At 42.8% G+C, this 23,000-nt stretch overlaps 1 protein-coding gene across 1 annotated transcript; it reads left to right on the forward strand.

Annotated features, from left to right (window-relative positions):
* The first annotated feature begins 3,336 nt into the window (after nucleotides 1–3,336).
* Nucleotides 3,337–21,038, forward strand: DHRS7 (dehydrogenase/reductase 7). The gene is made up of 7 exons (XM_073610150.1): nucleotides 3,337–3,646; nucleotides 6,442–6,594; nucleotides 10,581–10,687; nucleotides 12,816–13,055; nucleotides 14,514–14,633; nucleotides 16,693–16,908; nucleotides 20,767–21,038. Exons 1-7 carry the CDS (start codon nucleotides 3,523–3,525, stop codon nucleotides 20,803–20,805), a joined length of 999 nt encoding a protein of 332 aa, XP_073466251.1. The 5' UTR covers nucleotides 3,337–3,522; the 3' UTR covers nucleotides 20,806–21,038.
* The last annotated feature ends 1,962 nt before the right edge of the window (nucleotides 21,039–23,000 follow it).

Consider the following 23,000-nt stretch of genomic DNA (forward strand, 5'->3'; position numbering starts at 1 on the left):
AAAACACTCAAGGTAAGAGTAAACTATTTTTGTAGCAAAAAATACATTTAAAAAATGCACTCCTATTTTGCTTACAGTGCTCTACAAAACTAAGTATTCTTTTGTGACAGTTTTTATTTTAATTTCCCAGTTGCAGTCTTATTGAACGTCACATTGAGCATGGTTATCCCTTGCAAACATTTCTCCAGTTCTTTTCCAGAGATTAAACATTTTTGTGCTTTATTGAATATAATCTGGCAGCAGATGAATGTAATCTTTTAATCCAATTTATGTAATCACCACTACAGCAGCCTGGGAGCCTTCTACCAAGGTGCTTTCAGCACTGTGCTGTGTCTAACCTTATTTACATACACATGATCATGTCAGTGTGTAGATTTTACACTCCAGGAAAAAGTTCCAAGAAATCACTGAAAAGTACTGAGATTGTTTCATTCTTTGATATAGTCACACAAATGTATGTATATGTATACATATAGTCAGTCTGTATATGTAAAGCCAAGCTTTGTGACACTTTTTTGGTGAATGGGTAGGGGTACAACGTACCCCTACCCATTCACATGGGGGGCAGGATCTGGGGGCCCCCTTGTTAGAGTGGGGGCTTCCAGATTCCGATAGGCCCCCCGCCCGCAGACCGCCACAAATACCAGGCAAGGGTTGTGGGGATGAGGCCCTTGTCCCCAACAAAATGGGGAAAAGGTGCTTTGGGGGGGACCCCAAAGCACCCTCCCCATGTTGAGGGCATGTGGCCTGGTATGGTTCAGGATTTTGGGGGGAACCCACGCCGTTTTATTTTACATTTTGGCACGGGGTACCCCTTAAAATCAATGCCAGACCTGAAGGGCCTGGTATGGATTTTGGGGGGACCCCCACACCATTTTAAAAAAAATTTTGGCACGGGGTACCACTTAAGTACCACTTGTGTTATATATATACTACACTGCCTATGTGGAGTCTACACTGAATGCAGAGTATATATATATATATGTGTGTATGTGTATATATATATATATATATATATATATATATATCACTGCCTGCACGCCACTAACTAACCTGCCTGCCTAATCTAGCTCAATCTATCTCCGTCCACACACTATACACGGCCGCTATGTAAGCAGCCTTATATAATGTGGGGCGTGGACTTAATCCCCCTGAGCCACGACTGTGATTGGCCAAAGCATGCAGGTCAGTTGCATGCTTTGGCCAATCATCAGGCGTCAATGCACTGCAATCTCGCATTCCACGGCACTCAAATTTTTCTGCGAACGCTCCATAGGTTCAGTTCGTTTTAGAACAAAGGAACACCTGATGTTTGAGTTGAACTTATGTTCATCTCGAACCACGGGCTCATCCCTAATACCTAGTACCTTATTCAAGAGCAAACAATAAAGTGCTTACTATAATATGTTTCCAAATGCACAAATCCTTATGAAATCTATGACTGTGCAATAAACAAACTATAAAGTACTTGTAATAAATCAACATATTCACCAGTGCTAAAAGCCGTATGTAATATATAGGGGTTGATTTCCTAAAGGCAAATATTCTGTCCACTGCAAGTGCAATTGCTCTAGATCAGTGGTCTCCAAACCGCAGCATTGCGCTTGCAGTCCACCCAGGTGTGTTAGAAAAGTGAATTAATATTCGCTTTCCTAACACTGAACCGCCTCTCCGCCAATTATGTGCGTGGGTCTGTTACCCGTCATCTGATAGGCTGAAATGACAGGCGCTACGATTGATGCCTATCAGGAGGAGGGGAGGAGATGTACGGAGGACACAGGAGCCACTGTCTGACCCGCTGCAGGGTCCCACCGCTCGCCGCCGTCGCCCGCATACCTGGCCTGCACATCGAGACAAGTTAACTGCTGGGCGAGTGGGTGGGGGGGTCACAGTCGCAACTTTTGATGGGCACAGTGGCACTATTAGATGGGCACAGTGGCAGCAGTTGATGGGGCACAGTGGCACTATTTGATGGGCACAGTGGCACTATTTGATGGGTACAGTGGCACTATTTGATGGGCACAGTGGCAGCATTTTATGGGCACAGTGGCAGTATTTGATGGGGCACAGTGCCAGCATTTGATGGGGCACAGTGGCACTATTTGATGGGCACAGTGGCAGCATTTGATGGGCACATCAGCAGCATTTGATGGGGCACAGTGGCAGCGTTTGATGTGGCAGCATTTGATGGGGCACAGTGGCAGCATTTGATGGGCACAGTGGCTGTGTTTGATGGGCACAGTGGCTGCAATTGATGGGCACAGTGGCTGCAATTGATTGGCACAGTGGCTACGCTTGATGGGCACAGTGAGGCTGCAATTGAAGTTTTTTTTTCAGAATTTTTAAGTTTGTTTGTGGCCCCCCAAAAATTTTGAGCACCAGCTGCCACTGGTCTGAACCCAGGGTGTCAGAGGTGTCAGGAGACTTGCAAGGTCAGGGCAACCATTGGGGTACAGTATCTTTAAGGGGGCGTAGCGCTACACATATACAAAATGGGCATCCTCCATATTTTTCCATGTAAGGGATCAGTCACACTAGCAGTTTGGGGGTGGTAAAACCCAGCAACTGCTACACCTTTAGCTTCCAAGGCAGCGGCCAGGGGTGTACACATGCTGCAGCCACAATTATACGCCATGTCACAAATGCGACCCATTCAAGTGACTGATTTGGAGGGACTGCCCCTGATTTGGAACAAAGTCCCTCTGTCCCACCTTCTTCCTCATTTGTCCCTCATTTTGGTCTGATCTATATAGTTGTATATAAAATGCACTTTTTATCTTTCAAAAAGTGCTTCCCAGTGCTAAACCTTTCATCCAACTTCTAAATTGCTGCATCTGTAAATTTCAAAAGCCAATATAAAGTAATAGTAGTGGTAAAAAAACTTGTGGGTTTAGCTAATCATTTTTTGGTATAATTCTCCTTTAAGGGGGTGTGGCTAGGGCTGTGTCCTAGGCCTACATACTTTTGCTAATCTCCTCATTCCCATCTCAAAAAGTTGGGAGGTATGTGTGTGCAATGCCTGAGATTGCAGCGTGCCAATGCAGGGTTCAAGGGGTTAAAGCAGGTGGTGAAGAGGCGATACAATACCGAGAGCAGAGAGCAAAGCTAGTGTGAAAGTTCCCTTTAAAAACAGTCTACATGTTTTTAAACTGCAATCTCAGCAGATGATTATTGCACATAATTATTATTGCAGCTCTGTACATTAATTACATTGGTTGGTTAGTAGGCTCTTCATGCAAAGCACTGGCATTGAAATACAAGTTGAGCAAGTCCTGATGAGAACGCCTTTATGTAACACAAAGGAGAGCCTTGCACAACTTCCTTCATGGAGGGGGGAATAGGAGGAGATTCAGCAGCAGAAAACCCTCCTGTTCCTTCATAGAGGAGGAAGAGGACAAAGTCATTTAGTGTGCAGCAGAGGCATTGTGCACCCAGCACGTTTCCCCAGAGTGACAGCCACAAGACCACCCCTCCTGTGCACCCTCCTGTGTGACCTGTGCGGGGGTGTAAGCTGAACGCAGCATGGATCTGCTTATCCTACTGATGCTCTGCTGCCTTGCCTACTTTCTCATACAGATCATCAGGTTTATTAAAGCAGATGCAGATTTAACTTTGCTGTGGGCAGAGCGCTTTGGCCACTCGCCAGGTAAATATCAGATGCTGCTGAGAAATCGTCCTAAGGGTGCATTAAGCCCATGTTGACACACTAGTGCTGCTGCATAATCATGCTTAGTTCAGTGCATTTTTGTAGCTCATCTTTGTGCGTTTTTGATGTGTTTTCAGGCTTTGTGAGTTTTTTTTTTTAGTAGGACGAGACTGGTTGTTAAACACAAAACCTATATATATATATATATATATATATATATATATATATATATGTAGACATTTTATTAAAGTCTAGGGGGCCAAGACACACTGGGGTTGATTTACCAAAGGCAAATAGGCTGTTCACGTTTGAAAGGGAATTGTCCCAGAGCTTAGTGAACAAGCTAAAGTTTTACTTTGCCCAATCACGTGCAAGGAAAAAAAAAGAAAAGGGCTTTACTCAATTCACAAAGTTATGGAGCAAAGTTCCTTGCAAATTGAAATTTCCCTTGCAAAGTGAACAGCCAATTGCCTTTAGCAAATCAACCTCACTATGCTGCACCCTTTCAAAAATAGCACTGCACCACCGCTACATTGATGTACACCATAAAAAATAATGTGATTTTCCACTGCCGTGCTTGCAAGCGCAACATAGGTTGCAGGAATTGCACTAGTGTGAATAGCGCCTTAGATTTGCACATGATGGACGTGCACTTCTGGTGCACCAAAATGTACCATAAGACCCCTTTCACACTGGGGCGCTTTGTAGACGCTACAGGGCTAAAAATAGCACCTGCAAAGCGCCATGAAAGAGCCGCTGCTGTGTCTCCAATGTGAAAGCCCCGTTCCCTTTCACACTGGAGCGATGCGCTGGCAGGACAGTAAAAAAGTATACACTGCTCCTTCACCGCTCCTGTCCATTGAAATCAATGGGGCAGCGTGGCTATACCGCTGGCATAGCGGTGGTTTTAACCCTTTCTCGCCCTCTAGCAGGGGGGTAAACCCGCCCCACTAGCGGCCGAATACCGCCACTAAAACGACGGTAAAGCTGACGCCGCCCCCGTGTGAGAGGGGCCTTAGTTGGACATGTCCTAAAATCTATAGTATGCTGCAATGCATGTGCATTGACTTGGTGTGCTTGGGTGCTATTCAAAATGAATGGCACTGTAATGCGTCAACATATATAATGTGTGTTGTGGTAATGTGTTTGCTGCCACAACACATAGATGTAAGTCGGCCCTATGCCTCAGTTCACATTGACTTTGAAGTCGACATGCCGAAGCGATTTCATCGTGGCTTGCATACAACATTTTTAACAGAAGTCAATGCAAGTCATATTGAAGTTGGACTAAAAGTAGTGCAGGGACCTTATAATAAGTCGGGGTAGCTCAAGTTGCTCCTACTAGAACAATTTTATTCTGGCTAATGGGGTGCGACTTATCATGCAGCTTTGAACTCTCAAGTTACATGACAAGTTACGGCAGTGTGAACCAGGGCTTAATCTTAAAATGCACTAATATTTTTTAAAAAGTGACTCGACTCATTAGATAACACTTTCCACATCCGTGTGTTGTGGTAATGCTCTGGAAACTGTATGCTACTGCAAAGCACAGTAATGAACAAAGCTATGGGATTTTCTATGGCTCTGGCACATTAAAATCATACCATGGGTTTTTGTGTTTTTACCATTCTTCAAAAAGGAGTTGCCTAAAACTTGACTCCAGGGGCAAAAACTTTCATTTAGCTATATTTTTCAATAGCCAAAAATGATATAAACCCACGTTGTGTGCACCAAATGCCTTTGTAAAACCAGATGTTGCCTTGTAAAAATAGCGGTGATGATATCACTGTGCTGTACATAGCCTTAGCAAAAAGCAGAGCTGTGGGAGGCACCCAGCAGGCCCCACCCACTACAGGCTGCCTACAGTAAACTACAGGAGGGGGCGGAGACAAGACCAGTGACCCTGCACAAGGAGAGAGAACAGCAGTGACTGGTCTTTATTACAGGAAGTTCCTCCACAGAGGTGAAGTTTCACACTGGAAATACTGCACAGATCTGGAAGAAATACACAAAACACACCAAGATTCTAGTAAGAATACACATGACTCTTGTATGTAGATAATCTAGCTCAGCTTTAGGCCCCTTTCACACATTTCATCAGTTCAGTCACGTCAAAACATTTTTCATCAATTTTTTTTTTATCAGTGCTCATCGGTTTTTCATCAGTGTTTTTTTTACATCCACTACCAATGCAAAAATGGATGAAAAACTGACCATTTGCCAGTTTACATCCATTTTTCATCCGATCTGTTTTTTTAACAGAAGAAAAATACAGTTTCAAAAAATGAGAGATGACGGAAGTGGATGTAAACTGATTTAAATCCGTTTTTACATAGAGATGCATTGATGTCCGTTTTTCATCCATCAACGGATGGATGAAAAACAGACAAACTGACAGCATGTGTGAAAGGGGCCTTATTGTAGTTAAATCTGCATAACTACAGCATGTTCTATATTTAAGGTTGTATTTACGCCTATGCGTTAGGCACACACGTTGATTTACTAAAACTGGAGAGTGAAAAATCTGGTGCAGTTCTGCACAGAAACCAATCAGCTTCCAGGTTTTATTGTCAAAGGTTAATTGAACAAGCTGAAGTTAGAAGCTGATTGGCTACCATGCACAGCTGTACCAGATTTTTAGTGCTCCAGTTTTAATAAATCTCCCCCATTACGCAGTCATTTTGGGGGATGTGCCCGTCAATACACACCTCCCAACGCCAGTAAACTTGTGGGAGGTGCGTTAGAAAATGTTTACACCAAAATATATGTATCATAATTTATCATTTATTTTGTAGAAAGTAAGTTCCGTGGCAGCGTTGTGTGGGTGACCGGGGCGTCAAGCGGCATCGGCGAGGCGTTATGTTACCAGCTGGCCAAATTAGGCGCCCAGCTAGTCCTCTCCTCCAGACGTGAAGATGAACTGCTGAGAGTGAAGAAGAAATGCATTGGTTTGTATTATGGTTGTATTATACTGATGTGTCAATCTGTATTTGTAGCAAGGCAAATGTTTGTAGACTACACATTTGTATTTACACAAGCCTTTTCAGTAATAATGATATCTCAGCCAGTATTAACATTTTATGTAAAGTTTTTTTTTTTTTTTTTTATTGTGTTACTAACGCCCAGTTTGTACATCTTGGGAACATGTTTTTTCTTCCATGCGTTCCTGCAGTACAAACAAACACTCTATGGTAGGGATGTCAAACTCAATTTGATCCAGGGCCACTTCAGCATTATGGTTGCCCTTAATAGGCTAGTTGTATCTGTAAGACTATATAAATATATCCAGGGTGCAGGAAGTCAACTACATTCCCCCCCTACCTAACCTCATCAAACGGTGGGTGTGGCTAAATTGCAGTGGGAGGATCTTAAAGGGGATATAAATGCCAGCAGTTTCAGGGGTGCCCTATCCACAGAGGTGCACTATGTACATAATACAGAGTTCAGGACTATGCTACATACAGAGTGCAGAGTTCAGGACACGACTTTGCTACATTTTGCATTTTCCCGCAGCCACCGGTCAAAGTAGTTTAAGTGTACATGAAGCCTTAGCCTGGGCTCACACTGCTGCGGTGCAGATACTTCATATAGGAATCGCAGCATATACCTGTGCGAATTACATGTGGTTTCTCTGGGGTGCGATTTGAACCATAGATTTGTATGGCTCAAATTTCACCACATTCGCACCAAACTGATGCAGGACCCTTTTTTATTTCTCCGCACCAGAATCACCCATGCCAACCGATTCTGCAAATTGCGCTCCATTTTGCAAACCAATTGCGGGGAGTCCTTAACCACTTCAGCCCTGGAAGATTTGCCTGCCTAATGACCAGGCCATTTTTTGCACTATGGCATACCCAAACAAAACTGACGTCCTTTTTTTTCCCCCACAAATAGAGCTTTCTTTTGGTGGTATTTGATCACCTCTGCAGTTTTTTTTTTTTTTTGCGCTACTTCACGGCACAGTGGTGTAGTGGGTAGCACTCTCGCCTACCAGTAAAAAGGGTCACTGGTTCAAATCCCAACCATGACACTACCTGCCTGGAATTTGCATGTTCTCCCTGTGCCTGCGTGGCTTTCCTCCGGGTACTCCGGTTTCCTCCCACACTCCAAAGACTCGCTGGTAGGTTAATTGGCTTCTGTCCAAAATTGGCCCTGGTATATGAATGTGAGTTGGGGACCTTGGATTGTGGGCTCCTTGAGGGTCGGGACCAATGTGAGTGTGCGATGTATGTGTGGAGTGCTGTGTTAAATTGGCTGCACTGTATGGGTACCTTAAATAAAAATAAGGATAATTGTAGACATGCACCCACACTCACTCAGGTTGACCTGGATGGACTGGTGTCTTTATTCAACCTTACTAACTATGTAACTATGTGACAATTTTGAAAACAATACAATATTTTGTACTTTTTGCTATAATAAATATCCCACTTTTTTTTAAAAAAGCTATTTTTTTCCTCAGTTTAGGCCGATATGTATTCTTCTACATATTTTTGGTAATAAAAATCACAATAAGCGTATATTGATTGGTGTGCACAAAAGTTATAGCATCTACAAACTATGGGAAAGATTTATGGCATTTTTATTATTATTATTTTTTTACTAGTAATGGTGGTGATCTGCGATTTTTATCGGGACTGCTACATTATGGCGGACAGATCGGACGCTTTTGACACGTTTTTGGGACCAATGACATTTATACAGCGATCAGTGCTATAAAAATGCACTGATTACTGTGTAAATGTCACTGGCAGGGAAGGGGTTAACACTAGGGGGTGATCAAGGGGTTAACTGTGTTCTAACTGTAGGGAGATGGGATTGACTAGAGGAGATGACAGATCGTTGTTCCTAGCTAGTAGGAACACACGATCTGTCTCTCCTCTCCTCACAGAACAGGGATTTGTGTGTTTACACACACATGTCGTTGTTCTGGCTCTCGTGCCCGCGATCACGCATGGCTGGCAGCCACGACCGCTGGCCACGCGCATTGGTTTTCCCGCAGTGCAGTGGGCGTGCGCGTGCTCCTGCTATTCCTGCTTAAAGGGCCGACGTACAGCTACGACAGCTCGTGGGAACGTGCCGACCCGCCGCAGTATAATGACGGAGGCTGGTCGGACAGCAGTTAACATGTACTCCACAATCGATTTGCATGGACGGGTTGCGATTTAGATGTGGTGCCGAATCTGAATCCGCACCGCATCTAGTGTGAACCTAGGCTGAAATTAAAAAACGGACATCCAGGCATCTCTATGAAAAAACGGATGTAAGCGGATGATCATCTATTTATATCCCTTTACATCCGTTTTCGTCAACATGCGTTTTTTGGAACACATCAAAGCCCTATTTTTCTTTCGTTAAAATAACAGAATGGGTGAAAAACGAATGTGAACGGACAAACGGTCTGTTTTGCATCCGTTTTTGCATTGGTAGTGGATGTAAAAAAAAAAACGATGTAAAACTGATCAGAATCTGATCAGAAACTAATGTACTTTGTAAGCAAATGTCAAAGTGCCCCAGTGCCGTAGACAGTGTTGTACCAGATGAGGCACCATATAGTGTTTTCTTGTCTGACCACAACGGCACCTGCACTGAGTGTTACAGATTAGTTCCCATGCTTTATTACGAAAAAGAGAGGCATATCTGGGGTGGGCTTATGGTGGAGGCATTGTGTGTAATGCCTGACCTGCAGTATTCCAGCCAAGGGGTCATCATCTGAATTGGGCCTTACTGGTGAGGCAGGAGAAAAATTTAAACTTCTCATAAATATTCTTTTTTTAATCACACTTTTACAAGTCTAGGTCTGGGATTTTCAGGGCTGGTGGTATAGTACTTAAAATGATATTAAAGTGGTTCTAAAACCAAAACTTTTTTCACATTAATGCATTACCTGCATGAAGGTGAAGAGATGGGAGAAGGGATCCAGGGCTGTGCAAGGCTGTATCTCTTCTCCCCACCTCCTCTTCACACAGGGACTTGTGCAGCAGCAGGAACCATTGGCTCCTGCTGCTGTCAATCAAATGCAGTGAGGAGGAAGCCGGGGTGGAGCTAAGCACCGCTATGGAGGGCAGCTCGGGAGTGAGCATGCACTGTTTCTATGGAGGGCAGCTCGGGATTGAGCCCGGCGCACTGTGTGCCCCCGTAGAAGCTTGCTATGAGGGCACATGAGTCAAGATCGCCAGCGGGGGACCCAGAAGAGAAGGTTCAGGGCTGCTCTGTGCAAAAACATTGCACAGAGCAGGTTAGTATAACATGTTTATTATTTTAATTAAACAAATTACCTTCAGGCCTGGTTCACACCTATGCAGGTTGCAGTTTGCATATTCCAGGTGCCCTTTGCGTTTTTCAATATACGTTTTTGATCCATTGAAGTCTATGGAACCTAAAACACATCCTGCTGGTCCCTGGCCCTTTCCATTAAATACACAGATGTGAACATGACCCATAGGAAACCATGTTAAATGGACTGTAGTGTGTTTGTGCAAAACTGAAAAATGCATAGGTGTGAAAGCTTCAGTTATACTAAGTACTTTCAGCAGCTGATTTAATTACTTAATGAGTATGCAGCTTCTGTATATCTTAATCTTTGCCTATGTTCCAGTTTAAACTGGTGCCATGACCGCTGCCCCAGGTTTCCTGTTTCAGAGTGGCTCCTTTCTCTTGCAGAGACTTATGTAGCCACCCTTGCATTGAGGGACAAGAGTTGCATCTCCCTACACTGTGTGCGTCAATAGAAACACACAACCCCATAGGCTAGGATGGCAAGTCACTCCAATGTTCATCTCTCCTCTTTCCCCTCTCTTCTCCAAGCTAAGAGACTGGCACTAGACTGCACTACCCACTGTTAACTTTTTAAAATCCTGTGGTTTCCACCTTTTGTACTGTCGTTTTTTTTCCTTTTTTATTATTTGTTTTTGTATTTTTTGTTTAACAGAGACCAGCAATTTGACAGACAAAGATATATTAGTTCTTCCTCTTGACCTAACCAACATAAGTGCCCACAAGGCAGCAACAGACAAGGTGGTGGAATATTTTGGCAGGGTGAGTGCTTTTTAAGTTTAATGTATACTAGTGTCATCTCTTTACAGTGTATGTGAGACAATTGCTCTTTATGATGGACAATGGTTGTATATGGTGGTGCTACTCACACACATACTGTACAGAAGCTGTTCCGTGTGGCTTATGCCGCGTACACACGACCGGACTTTACGGCAGACTTTACGACGGACTTTCCGAATAAACGGACTTGCCTACACACGATCAACCAAAGTCCGAGGGATTCATACGTGATGACGTACGACCGGACTAAAATAAGGAAGTTCATAGCCAGTAGCCAATAGCTGCCCTAGCGTCGGTTTTTGTCCGTCGGACTAGCATACAGACGAGTGGACTTTTCCACCGGACTCGAGTCTGTCGGACAGATTTGAAACATGTTTAAAATCTAAGTCCGTCAAACTTTTGAGAAAACAAAGTCCGCTGGAGCCCACACTCATCGAATTGTCCGACGAAATCCGGTACGCTGGACCAAGTATGCCGTAAAGTCTGATCGCGTGTACACGGCATTAGACACTTATTTACAAATTTTCCTAAATCTGCCTTGCAGATGATTGGGTATTCTTTGCAAAGTGAAGCTTCACCTCATTTACTAAGCTCTGGAGCAACTGCAGATGGAGAGTGCAATTGCACTTTGCAAAGTGCACAGCCTATTTGCCTTTACTAAATCAACCCCACTGTGGGACTATACAGAGGTTCGTAGAATCAGCCATGGAACCTTCTACTTAGAAACATCTAAAAAGTAAGAAATATTTTTAGGTGTGCTGTGTGAATGGAAACACACAATAAACATATACAGTAGTTATTGTTTTTTTGCTGTACAAATTTAGTGATGTTTTAATCGCTTATTTCCTTGCCGTCTCAAAATGCTAAAGCTGGCCATACATCAGGATTTGAATTTGGTTTGAACATTTGTACGGAAATCCTGAAAAATCATTTATCAGGCATGCAATCTTGCCATCATTGGGTCAACTAATTCAGTTTGAACGCCCTTAAAGGAGACTTATTAAAAAGGTTTATCATGTGTCTAGAAAAGGGGTCTCCAAACTTTTTAACCAAAGGGCCAGTTTATTATCCTTCAAACTTAAGGGGGTCCGAACTGTAGCCAGCGGGAGTGGAAATTTTCCTGGCATCAGTGGGAGGAAACATCACCACACTTGGCATTAGGGGGAAAAATAGTGCGCCACCGTTAGTATCATTCAGAGAAGTGGTGCCCCATTGTTGATGTCAGTTGGCAGAATAATGTCTCGTATCAATATGGCGAATAGTGCCTTAAGGCCCGCAATTTGGAGACCACTGGTCTAGAACAGTGGTCTCCAAACTGTGGCTGGATGTGGCCCATTGCTTGCCTTTATCAGGCCCTTGGGACACTATTCCTCTCACTGATGCAAGGTCATATTCCTTTTACACCAACAATGGGAAATAATTCCTGTCACTGATACCAACAATAGGACACTATTCCTATTACTGACCCCAACAATGGGGCACTATTCTTCCCACTGATACCAATGTTGGGGCACCATTTCTTCCTATAATACCAACAGTGGGTCTTTGTTCCTCCCAATGACACCAAGGATGTGGCACTATTTCTCCCCCCTAATACCAACAATGGGGCACTATTCCTCCCACTAATACCAATGATGGGGCATTCTTTACTCCCATTGATGCCAGGACATTTTCTACTCCCACTGGCCACAGTCCAGACCTCTCAAACTCTGAAGGACAGTAAACTAGCCCTTTGTTCAGAAAGTTTGGAGACCCCTGGTCTAGAACATGCACATTACAATATGGATATTTTTTCCTAAATAAAAACCACATCAACATTCAGAATTTGTTTGAGAAACATTTTCCATCCTGCTCCTTTTCTTGTGACTACTGTCGAAAAAGTCAGTTTGATCCCACGTTTGTTTTTTTTTTTAACGAAATTCTACTGGTGTATGGCCAACGTAAGCCAGGAAAGGATCAGTGAAAGAAGAAATGTTCTGTGTGGAAATCAGTGATCCTAGCACAGGAGTGTTTGTGTGTCAAAGGTTGTGTGTCTACAGGCTCCAGTGATAAAAATCTGTCCCTGGCCCTCCTGTATTAACTTTCTACCTGTGTATGGTTTTGCTTACAGATTGATATCCTGGTGAATAACAGTGGGAGATCACAGCGCTCTCTGTGTGTGGACACAGATCTGGATGTTTTTCGAGGGTTAATGGAACTTAATTACTTTGGGACTATTTCCCTGACTAAGCATGTTTTACCCCATATGATAAAAAAGAAGAAAGGAAAGATTGTGACTATAAGCAGTGTGACTGGCTTTATTGGGGTTCCCCTGTCCACTGGGTATGCTGCCAGCAAGCACGCTGTTCAGGTAAGCGTTTCCAGTTATTGAGTTATTTCAGTAAGGTGGTGGTCTGTGAGTTGTTCACAATGGGAGAGTGAAGAGGGAGTCACCTTCATACTACAGCATGGAATAGTCTGAATTATGGCAGGGTAGTTCCATTGTTATGGAACATACCACATAAAGTGAAACTCCACTCTCCTAATGAAAATTCATTATTTTTAAACCTTATGCTGCTAGGATTAGTAAATAGATAGGAAAGAATATCATATTTACTTGTCTTAAACTTTTTTTTTTAATTTCATCAGTTACTTCCTGGTTTCTTGCCTAGGTAAATGATGTCATACATCCCAGGAGTCTTCAGGAGAGGAGGAGAGGTTTTCTCAGCTAAGCACACTATCTGGCATTCTAAAAAACAAACAAACTCCTGCGAGCTACCATGTGAAAATCCGAATGATAATTAGAGATGATTAAAGGACAGCTGCTAGCATTGACCACGTCTCATATGCTTGTGCCAAATAAGAATTTACTGTATACCAATCTAATGCTGCGCTATCCAAATGTAATCAAATGATAATCATACTAAATCCTAATATTACTGACTGAAGTTAAATATTGGTGGTGAGCTATTCCATTCCTATGTAAAAAATCTAGTGACCATAATAATGCAATCTTATGCGATTAAAATTGCGATCATAAACAATTAAAAATTGCAATCCTATGCTATACTCCCAATGTCAACCTGTGTGGCATACACACCTCTATATACACATATTGCAATCATATGCAACAGAGAAATATGCAACCCTGTGCGATAATTGCAATAAATGCGATAATTGCAGTGACAACCTATCATTTACATAAATCTATATAAAAAAAGTGCATTAATATACATGCGATACTCCCAATGTCAACCTGTGTAGCATACACACCTCTATATACACATGTTGCATTCATATGCAACAGAGAAATATGGAACCCTGTGCGATAATTGAGATAAATGCGATAGTTGCAGTGACAAACTGTAAATTATATAAATCTATATAAAAGTGCATCAATATATAATATAATAATCAATATAGAAATAAAGTGAACCGTGTTTAAAGTGCTCTTGTGCCAAACTAAAACTCACCACCAAACTGCAGTCAGTAATATTAGGATTTCGTACGATTATCATTTGATTACATTTGGATAGTGCAGCATTATATTGGTATAAACACTTTCTGGCATGCATGCTTGAGCAAAGGACAGGTGGATTCCAGCGAGTAAATGTTACATGAATAGTTTGCCCTTACTCAATATGGCCACAGCCAGAAATGCTAGGGGGGTGTTTCAAAGTGATTTCTAAACAAAATAAAGTATGAAGACATGAATGGATGGGGAAGTTTGCTTTGAATAATAAAAATGAATGAGTGTTTTTGGTTTGTGGTGCTCAGATGCAGTGAAGATCAGCAGTGAAAATTGTTTTTTTTTTTTTTTTTTTAATAGGGCTTCTTCAACAGTCTTAGAATAGAACTTGGATGCTACCCAGGTATAACAGTAAGCAACATATGCCCGGGACCTGTACAGTCAAAAATTGTGGAAAATGCCTTTACTGAAACAAATCAGGTACCGCTTTTTTATGAAAACTGAAATATTTCTTACATGCTGTAAAGCATACTTAAATCTCAAACTAAAATGTAATATATTACAGCATACTAGTTCTTAGATGTGGTGATGGCATTCGTTTTTTTTTCCCTATATTTTCACTTTGTGATTCTGCCCGTAACACGCTTCTTTTCCTAGGATGTCAAGACTCACACTGCTGTATTTCAACAGCAGAATCAAGATGAGACTACAGAACCCTGTCCCTCTCCATAATCCTGTCTATAATATAGAGGGGCGTGGTTCTGAGATTGCACAGGAAATTTTCAGTTCACAGAATTTCTAGCAGGATCAACAAATATTTTTTAATGTATCAAACAGATATAATAAAACGCTTTTTATGGTAAATTTACCAGAACAAATAGACCATTTGTTTCATACACTTTAAAAGCATCTTAAAGCAAAATTATGCCTTGCCTATTTAGGGCTAAATAAATAACTGAGCAGTGTACATTCTTGGCATGTCTTGGGGCTAGGATAAATTAACTCCCGAATGTATGCCCGGGAGTTATGTCATCCTGGGCTGGCCAACAAAGGTGGCCAAAGACACTGAACTCAGAAGAAGACTGAATGAAGATGAAATACAATATAGCAGGCAAGGAAGCTAGATATGTAAGAAAGTCTCCCTATGGCTGCACACCTATGCAATCCCGTGAATCGATGGTTAGTGGCAACCAGGCCATGCCCCCAGCGTGTTTTGCCCTGCTCCTCTGTGCTCAATCATGGGGAACGAGGTGAGGGAGCTAGCATCATTGGATGGGGTTAAGGCATACCTCCCAACTGTCCCTGATTTCGAGGGACTGTCCCTGATTTGGAGCAATGTCCCTCTGTCCCTTATTCCTTCTCATTTGTCCCTCATTTTGGACTGATCTATATAGTTTTATATAAAATGCACTTTTTATCTTTCAAAAAGTGCTAAACCTTTCATCTAATTTCTAAATTGCTGCATTTGTACATTTTAAAAGCCAATATAACGGAACAGTAGTGGTAAAAAAAGAACTTGTGGATTTAATTAACTTTTTTTTTCTGGGTTAATTCTCCTTTTAAGGGTGTGTGGCAGGGGGCGTGTCCTATGCCTACATACATTTGCAGTAGGTGTCCCTCATTCCCATCTCAAAATGTTGGGCGTTATCGTTAAGGCCCCTTTCACATGGGCCGGATCTGGTTTTGCTCAGCAGGGGATCCGTCCCCTGCTGAGCTGAGCGGAGCACCAGGATGACAGATCCATTTCTGCTCCGCTTATGCAGAGTGCACATGGACACAGCCCCCTCTGCTCTATGGCCAGCCGGATGTAAACACACAACTGCCCCCGATCCAGCCAGACAAAGAGGAATGGATCCTCTTCGTTTTTTTTTTATATATCAGATCGGACCCGGAGATAGCCGGGTGTAGACGGACACAAGTCTGTTTTTATCCAACTGCCCGTAAAGGAGAAGGGAGGGTGCGATCAGGTCCGGGTGAAAACCAGACAGTTGGACCTGAGCGGACCTCTTGTGTGAAAGGGGCCCAAGTATAGTGGAGGTTAGTTCTAATTTAAAGACCGGCAAAGGTACTTGCAAACAACACAAAGTGCTGCTTCAGCGGTATTCTAACCTTAGCATTTTTGACCGGGACAGATCTGTTTTAATGACCAAAAGAACTGTTTGTTTAACTAACTGAAGGACACAAAGAAAGGGTCAGATCCTGACTGCTGCAGAAAAAGACAATTTACATCTTGTCAAAGTCACTCTAATCCTTACACTTGCCCAGTTTTTCTGCTTTCCACACATCAACTTCAGGGAATGGTTTACTTGTTGCCTATTATATCCCACTCACTTTCAGGTGCCATTGTAAGAAGATAATCAATGTTGTTCAAGTTATTTTTCAGTGGTCATAATGTTATGGCTGATTGGTATAAGGTAGTAGTGCTGTACCACACTGGAAGAAATAGCAGTTTATGATATAAGCAAAGATACGTATTAATTTTAGTTTCACATGTTGGCAAGTAAACAAACATCAAAATATATTCTTTCTTATGTTGCAGCCTTTCGGAACCACAGCGGATCAGACTTACAAAATGCCCGCAGAGAGATGCGCACGCCTGATTTTGGTGACAGCTGCAAATGACCTGAATGAATCCTGGATCTCAGGCCAACCCTATTTAATAATATGTTACTTTTGGCAGTACGCGCCTACGTGGGCGTGGTGGATAACAGGAAAAATTGGTCAAAAGAGAATAGAGAACTTTAAAAATGGACTGGTATGTGCTTTAAAAAAAAAATCAAATGTATCATTCAAATCTGAACTCCAGGCAGATATAAAAGATAGAAATCTTTAAAATAGGATTGTTGTAATTACCGTAAATACTTTTCTTGAAATCTATTGAGCCTGCTGTCCTCTATGGTCTGTCAGATGGTAATGGACCGCCTGTCAGTTTCCATCCGACTGTCATCTGATCTGCCAGATGGATGGGGAATGGAGCCTCCATCCGTCTGTTTTTAGCAGATAGGATTGGGTCGGATGTCAGTGGGTGTCAATGGACACATGTCCTTTGGCATCCGCCAAGTCCATAGAGAGCAAAAGATGGTCCGATCGGGCCCACCTGAAAAACCGACAGGCGGACCCGATCGGTCTGTCTGTATCAAAGGGGCCTAAAAGGCCCGAATAAAGCCCCCCAGAAAACAAGCAGCAGCCTACAACTCAATGACTTGCCTGGTAGAAGAGAAAACTTTGCCGTCTGTTCCTTAAGCTGGCCATAGACGAATCTCAGCCGGTTCAGCAGGGACCGGCCAAGATTGGAACCATGTACAGTATGGGCAGGCTGAATGTACCCAACTGATCGATCAATCAACTTAAGTACAACCAGCCTGTCGGATTTCACATGCAATTATTGCTAGCAGCTATTATAGCCGCCAGCAGCAATCACTGTGTTCTCCCAGCAGGGAAGGCTCCCCTTGCCGGGAGAACACAATGGCTCTGTGGAAGGGATTGCCTCATCAACACTGACTGTGACTGTGTTGATGGGGAATCTAGTGATTTCCTCAAGAAAATCGCTCCATCTTTGGCTGGCTTTAGGCTTCTTCCACTGAGGCCATTCCAACCGAAGTTTAAAGCTACGGTCAATTGCTCCACACATTCTAAAATCAAGGGATCAAACATAGTAGTGGTAAGCTCTTTTTTAAGGGATTTTGACCAATCGGCCATGCTTTGGCCCAGTAAAGTCACAATCATGATAGGGTGAAGAGCAGGGCCTGCCCTAGTTCTTGTAGAGTGTAAGCCCTTCCTCCGGTGTCTAGAAAACATACTGCAACCACATGGTGGTAAGGTAACACAAAGCTCAGGGTAAGAGGCAAGGACTTAGGTACTCACAAAACCCAGACAGCTATTAGAAGGTGAGTGTCAGATGGCTGGAGACCAACAAAGTAGGCAGGCACCAGGAATGGATCAAAGTTCCACATGCCTCTTGCAAGCAAGAGCGGCTGTGGGGAGAAGAGAGAGTGGAGCACGTGCACAGTACTGCACCTAAAAGATGACGTCAGTGCTTGATCCCACACTGTTAACCAATTTAATGGCAAAAATCAGCGGCTCATGTAATTGAGCTCAGCCCAACGGACTTACTAAGAATTTCAAAGTGAGTCAAACACTGAAGTAACGAGAAGAAAGAAGATCTACAAAGAACGCAGTGCTTGAAGGTCACTTCCAGGCTATTCCCACACCACTTAGTCCAGTGGGGTCCCGCCAGTGTAATAAAAGCCAAGCTGAGGATGGCTGCCCTGGACAGCTGCTTTAGCATCCCTCCTCCTACTAAGCACTAACAAACCAAGGCATGCTAGTAGTAGGAGGGGGTTATCCTGGGCTAGCCAATAGTTTTTTTTCCTTTTGCTTTGCAAGTGTCAAGTCCTCCTGTAGATGTCCTTATAACCTGAAAGTGAAAGACTTCCTGTGTCCCTCAATGGATAAATCTGACTTGGTATTAGCCTCTTGCAATCCCTGTACAGTAAAGCTCAGGCTGGGAAAGGGATAAGCAGCACAAGAAACCAAACAGTTGTGCTGCAGTGCAAGGGTCATACTGATAGGATGAGAAATCAGAGTGATATAAAGATGAGCTCATAAGTCTGCTGCTGCTTATTTCACTATTTTTTTTTACAGGCTGGAGGAGGGATAAGATCTATAAGTGTTCCTAAACTGCAGCTGACTAAAATCAGGCCTCCTGTCCTGCCTGACAGGAGTTGTATGACAGAGATGTATAACTCTTAGAACTGGATGGACAGAAATAAAAATACTTTGGCAGGCAGAACAGCTTGCTTAAAGCGTTAGTAAACAACGCTATGTCACTTTTACCTACAGGTAAGCTTGTAATAAAGCTAACCTGTAGGTAAAATAAATATCTCCTAGATGTGCACAGTTTAGGAGACATTCGCATGTTTTGCATCTGGTGACGTCACATGCACAATGCGATCTGAATGGACAGCATACTCGAGTGTGCCGTCCAGTAAGAGTGCTGTTTCGCGACCTTGACTTCTGTGCGCATGTATGGGAGTGACATTATTGCGCCTCGGCCATTCAAATGGCCGGAGCCAGTAAACCCGGAAGGAAGACAGGATAAACATGGAAGCCCTGGCAGCGGTGACAGTGTGCCGACAGAGGAATCTGTTTTAAAGTGATACTAAAGGATCGTTTTTTAGTTTTTTTTTTTAAATAACAAACCTGTCATACTTACCTCCACAGAGTGGCCCCGAACATCCATTTCTGGGGTCCCTCGGTGGCTCTTGCGGTTCCTCCCCACATTAGATAACCCCCTTGGAGAAGCGCTCTCCCGAGGGGGTAACCTCACGGGCGCGCTCCCGAGTCCAGCACTCAGCGTCCATAGAGGCCGAAATGCAGGACTCGGCCCCGCCCCCGGGGTCATTGGATTTGATTGACAGCAGCGGGAGCCACTAGCTGCGCTGCTATCGATCTATCCAATCAAGTGCTGGACGAGAGAGAGGGACGGCGGGGACGTGCTGACGGAAATTTGGGGCTCAGGTAAGTAAAATGGGGGGGGGGGGCCTAGGGGGCCAGTGACTGCAAGGTGTTTTTTCACCTTAACCTCCCTGGCGGTTTTCCCGAGTGTGGCTAGGGATTCAATTTCAGCACCATTAGCAATAACTCCAAGTCACACTCGGGATTATATCTCAGGATCCTGGTGCAGTGTACTTACCTTGTCCCCAGGATCCTGCGATGTCCCCCCGCTGTGTCTGTGGGCTGTGTCCTCTGCCCGGATGTCCCGTGTGCCGGGCTCCATTCCTTGCGAGCGTCGTGACGCACGGGGCGGAGCCTGGCGGCAAACTCAAAAAAGTGAAAATTTATAACACATACAGTACACTGTAATCTTACAGATTACAGTTCTATATGAAATCATTTCACATCCCTTTTGTCCCCAGTGCTTTGGCCCATGCCCTGCATGCAGTTTTATATTATATATACTGTTCTTTCTGCCTGGAAACTGGAGATTGTCCGTAGCAACCAAAAAGCGTCCCTTTACGTCAGAAGTGGTTTTAGACCAGCTAGAAAACAGCGATAATAAATTAGAACACTTGCAGAATTGAGCGATAGTGAATCGTGGGGAAATTTATTTTATCATTATTATTATTATTGTATTATTATTTTTTATAATTATTTATTTATTATATTATAATTTATGATTTTGTGTTTCAAACTTCATCATACCCGAGATATCTACTAGACTCTTGGTGGACAGATTTAAGTGTGTTATTGCTAAGAATTACAGGCCTACAATATAAAACGCCAAATTTCTATGCAAAATAATTGTACCGCTTTGAGACGCAAAAATCTAAAATAATCATACCGCCAGGGAGGTTAATGCATAGAATGCATTAAGGTGAAAAAACACGAGCCTTTACAACCCCAATAACACATTTTAGCACATTATGACATTAACTTGTGCAGGGGATTGGATTTATTTTTTTTTCTTTTTAGAGTTTGCTTAATTTTATGCGCTGTGACTAATATGATGATGTCAGCAGCTGTCTGATTTAGCTGATATCTGAGATATTTTTACTGCTCCGTGCTTTTGTGTGCTGTTTAATGTGATTTTTTTTTTTTTTTTCTCTTTCAGGATGCAGATTCTTCCTATTTTTCAAAAAAGACTTCCTAACAGACGTCTGCGTACCAAAACCGTGTTACTATTTCTAGCAAGCAGCTTGTCATTACAGCGAGCCGGAAGGTGTTGTGTAAATGAATAAAAGGGCTTTCTGCATATTACTATATTTCCTTCTAAATGTATTTGAATGTGACTTTGGGGTTCCTGGATATAGTACTATATTCTGACCTTGTCCATATATCTCCAAGTCTATATGAAGAAACCATAATAAAGACTGTCACAAATAATTACTAGTGGAAATACTAATTATTCTGCCCCTGGGCATACAGGTTTGCATTCTTTGCCCTTCCTGGCAAACTCTCATGAGAGTGAGAGAGAGAGCTGTGCATGATGTCATAAGCCTAGGCTTTTTACCAGACAAGAAACAGGAAGTGGGCTGTAAAGGGTATTTACTGGCAGAAAAAAAATGTTTTACTATCCGAAATTAAACAAGGGCAGAAGATTTAATAGATGAAAAAAATTACTGAAGGTCCGCTTTAAGATGGGTGGCAATGAGTTAAAGTGGAACTTTTGCATTCCCATTTAAGTCCATGGTAATGCGAAGCCCCGATCAAATGCAGGCCAGAAGGAGGTCAACTGCCACTTTCAGTAAATTCTGAAATGAAGTGTCTGATATTGAAGTCAAACTGATGTCATCAACTGAAGCCCAAAACCCTGACACAGACCATACACTTAAAGTGGAACTTTAGTAAGAAAATTAAAGTGGTGTTCCGGACGAAATTATACTTTTTAAATAAAAATACCCCTATTATACACAAGCTTAATGTATTCTAGTAAAGTTAGTCTGTAAACTAAGGTCTGTTTTGTTAGTTTATAGCAGTAGTTTGTTATTTTATAAACTTACAGCAGGCCGTGGCCATCTTAAGTGTGGGCATCTGAAGCCAGACTGTATTTCTTCCTGGATCTCATCCTTGCAGATCTCGCACATGCTCAGTGCAGCACAAGCAGTGTAATAGGTTTCAGGTCAGGTTTCCATAGCAACGGCAGTGTCAGCGGAAGTTGCCGCCCCTTCCCAGAAGGCATTGCAAACAGGAAATGATGTGATGGGCCACGGCCAGGGAGGAGGAAGTGAAAAATGAATACAGCAGATATACAGTAGGTGCTGAGAAAAAAAATTTAAAAAATCCAATTCGTTTACAGTGCACAGTTTAGTGAGGGATGCTGATGAGTTGTAAAAGTGGGTGGAACTCCACTTTAAGTCCTGCTAGATCACTTCAGGCTGGCCCCTTTTGCAAGTATAGCTATGGTAAAGCTCTCTCCCTACTCTGCACATGCTCCATTGCTCTCCATTTTTAAGCATTTTCAGGAACTGCCGAATTTGTAGAGGCCGATCTGTTGACAGCCTTAGGCTCCATGCACACTATAAGCTAAAAAAAACTCCAGAAAAAAAGCTGGATGAAAAATGCTGATAATAGCATTTTTGTGCCAGCTTCTAGGAGCATTAGCATTTTATTAGCATTTTTGCAGTACACGAAAAAAAAAAAAAAAAAAAAAAAAAAAAAAAATAATAAAATGCTACCAACAGCTTTTTTTTATCAGTTAGTAGCAGCTAGGAGCAGTTAGGAGAATTCAGCATATTTTTCTGCTGGAAAAACGCTCCAAGAAACAAAAAACCTACAAAACCATTCTTTTCTTCTGCTTCTATATGCTGAAGCTCAAAAAATGCTAAGGCTTGGTTCACACCTATGCATTTTGTAGAGTGTTTTCTGTTTTGCAGAAACACACTACAGTCCATTTAACATGGTTTCATATGGATGTAGTTCACATCTGTATTTTATGGAAAGGGCCAGGGACTTTTTTTCTGGTTTTTGGTTCTATAGACTACATACGTGTAACCTGCATACGTGTAAATCAGGCCTATCAGCCTAAAGTAGTGTGCATGGACACATAGAAGCCCAATAGTGTTATCCTAAGAGCAGAAAAAAATGCTAACAACAGCTTCTAGGAGCTTAAAGCGGTGTTCCAGTCACAAATTTTTTTTTTTTTTAAGTCAGCAGCTACAAACACTGTAGCTGCTGACTTTCAAAAGGGACACTTACCTGTCCAGGGAGCCTGCGATGTCGCCCCCCCAAGGCCGATCCGTCCATCAGGTCGGGTGCAGGCGCTACCATTGTAACTAAGGGAAACCGGCAGTGGAGCCTGCAGGATTCACCTCCAGTTTCCTATTGCGCATACGTGAGTCGCACATC

The sequence above is a fragment of the Aquarana catesbeiana genome, linkage group LG13, assembly GCF_042186555.1.
Source record: "Aquarana catesbeiana isolate 2022-GZ linkage group LG13, ASM4218655v1, whole genome shotgun sequence".
NCBI lineage: Eukaryota > Metazoa > Chordata > Amphibia > Anura > Ranidae > Aquarana > Aquarana catesbeiana.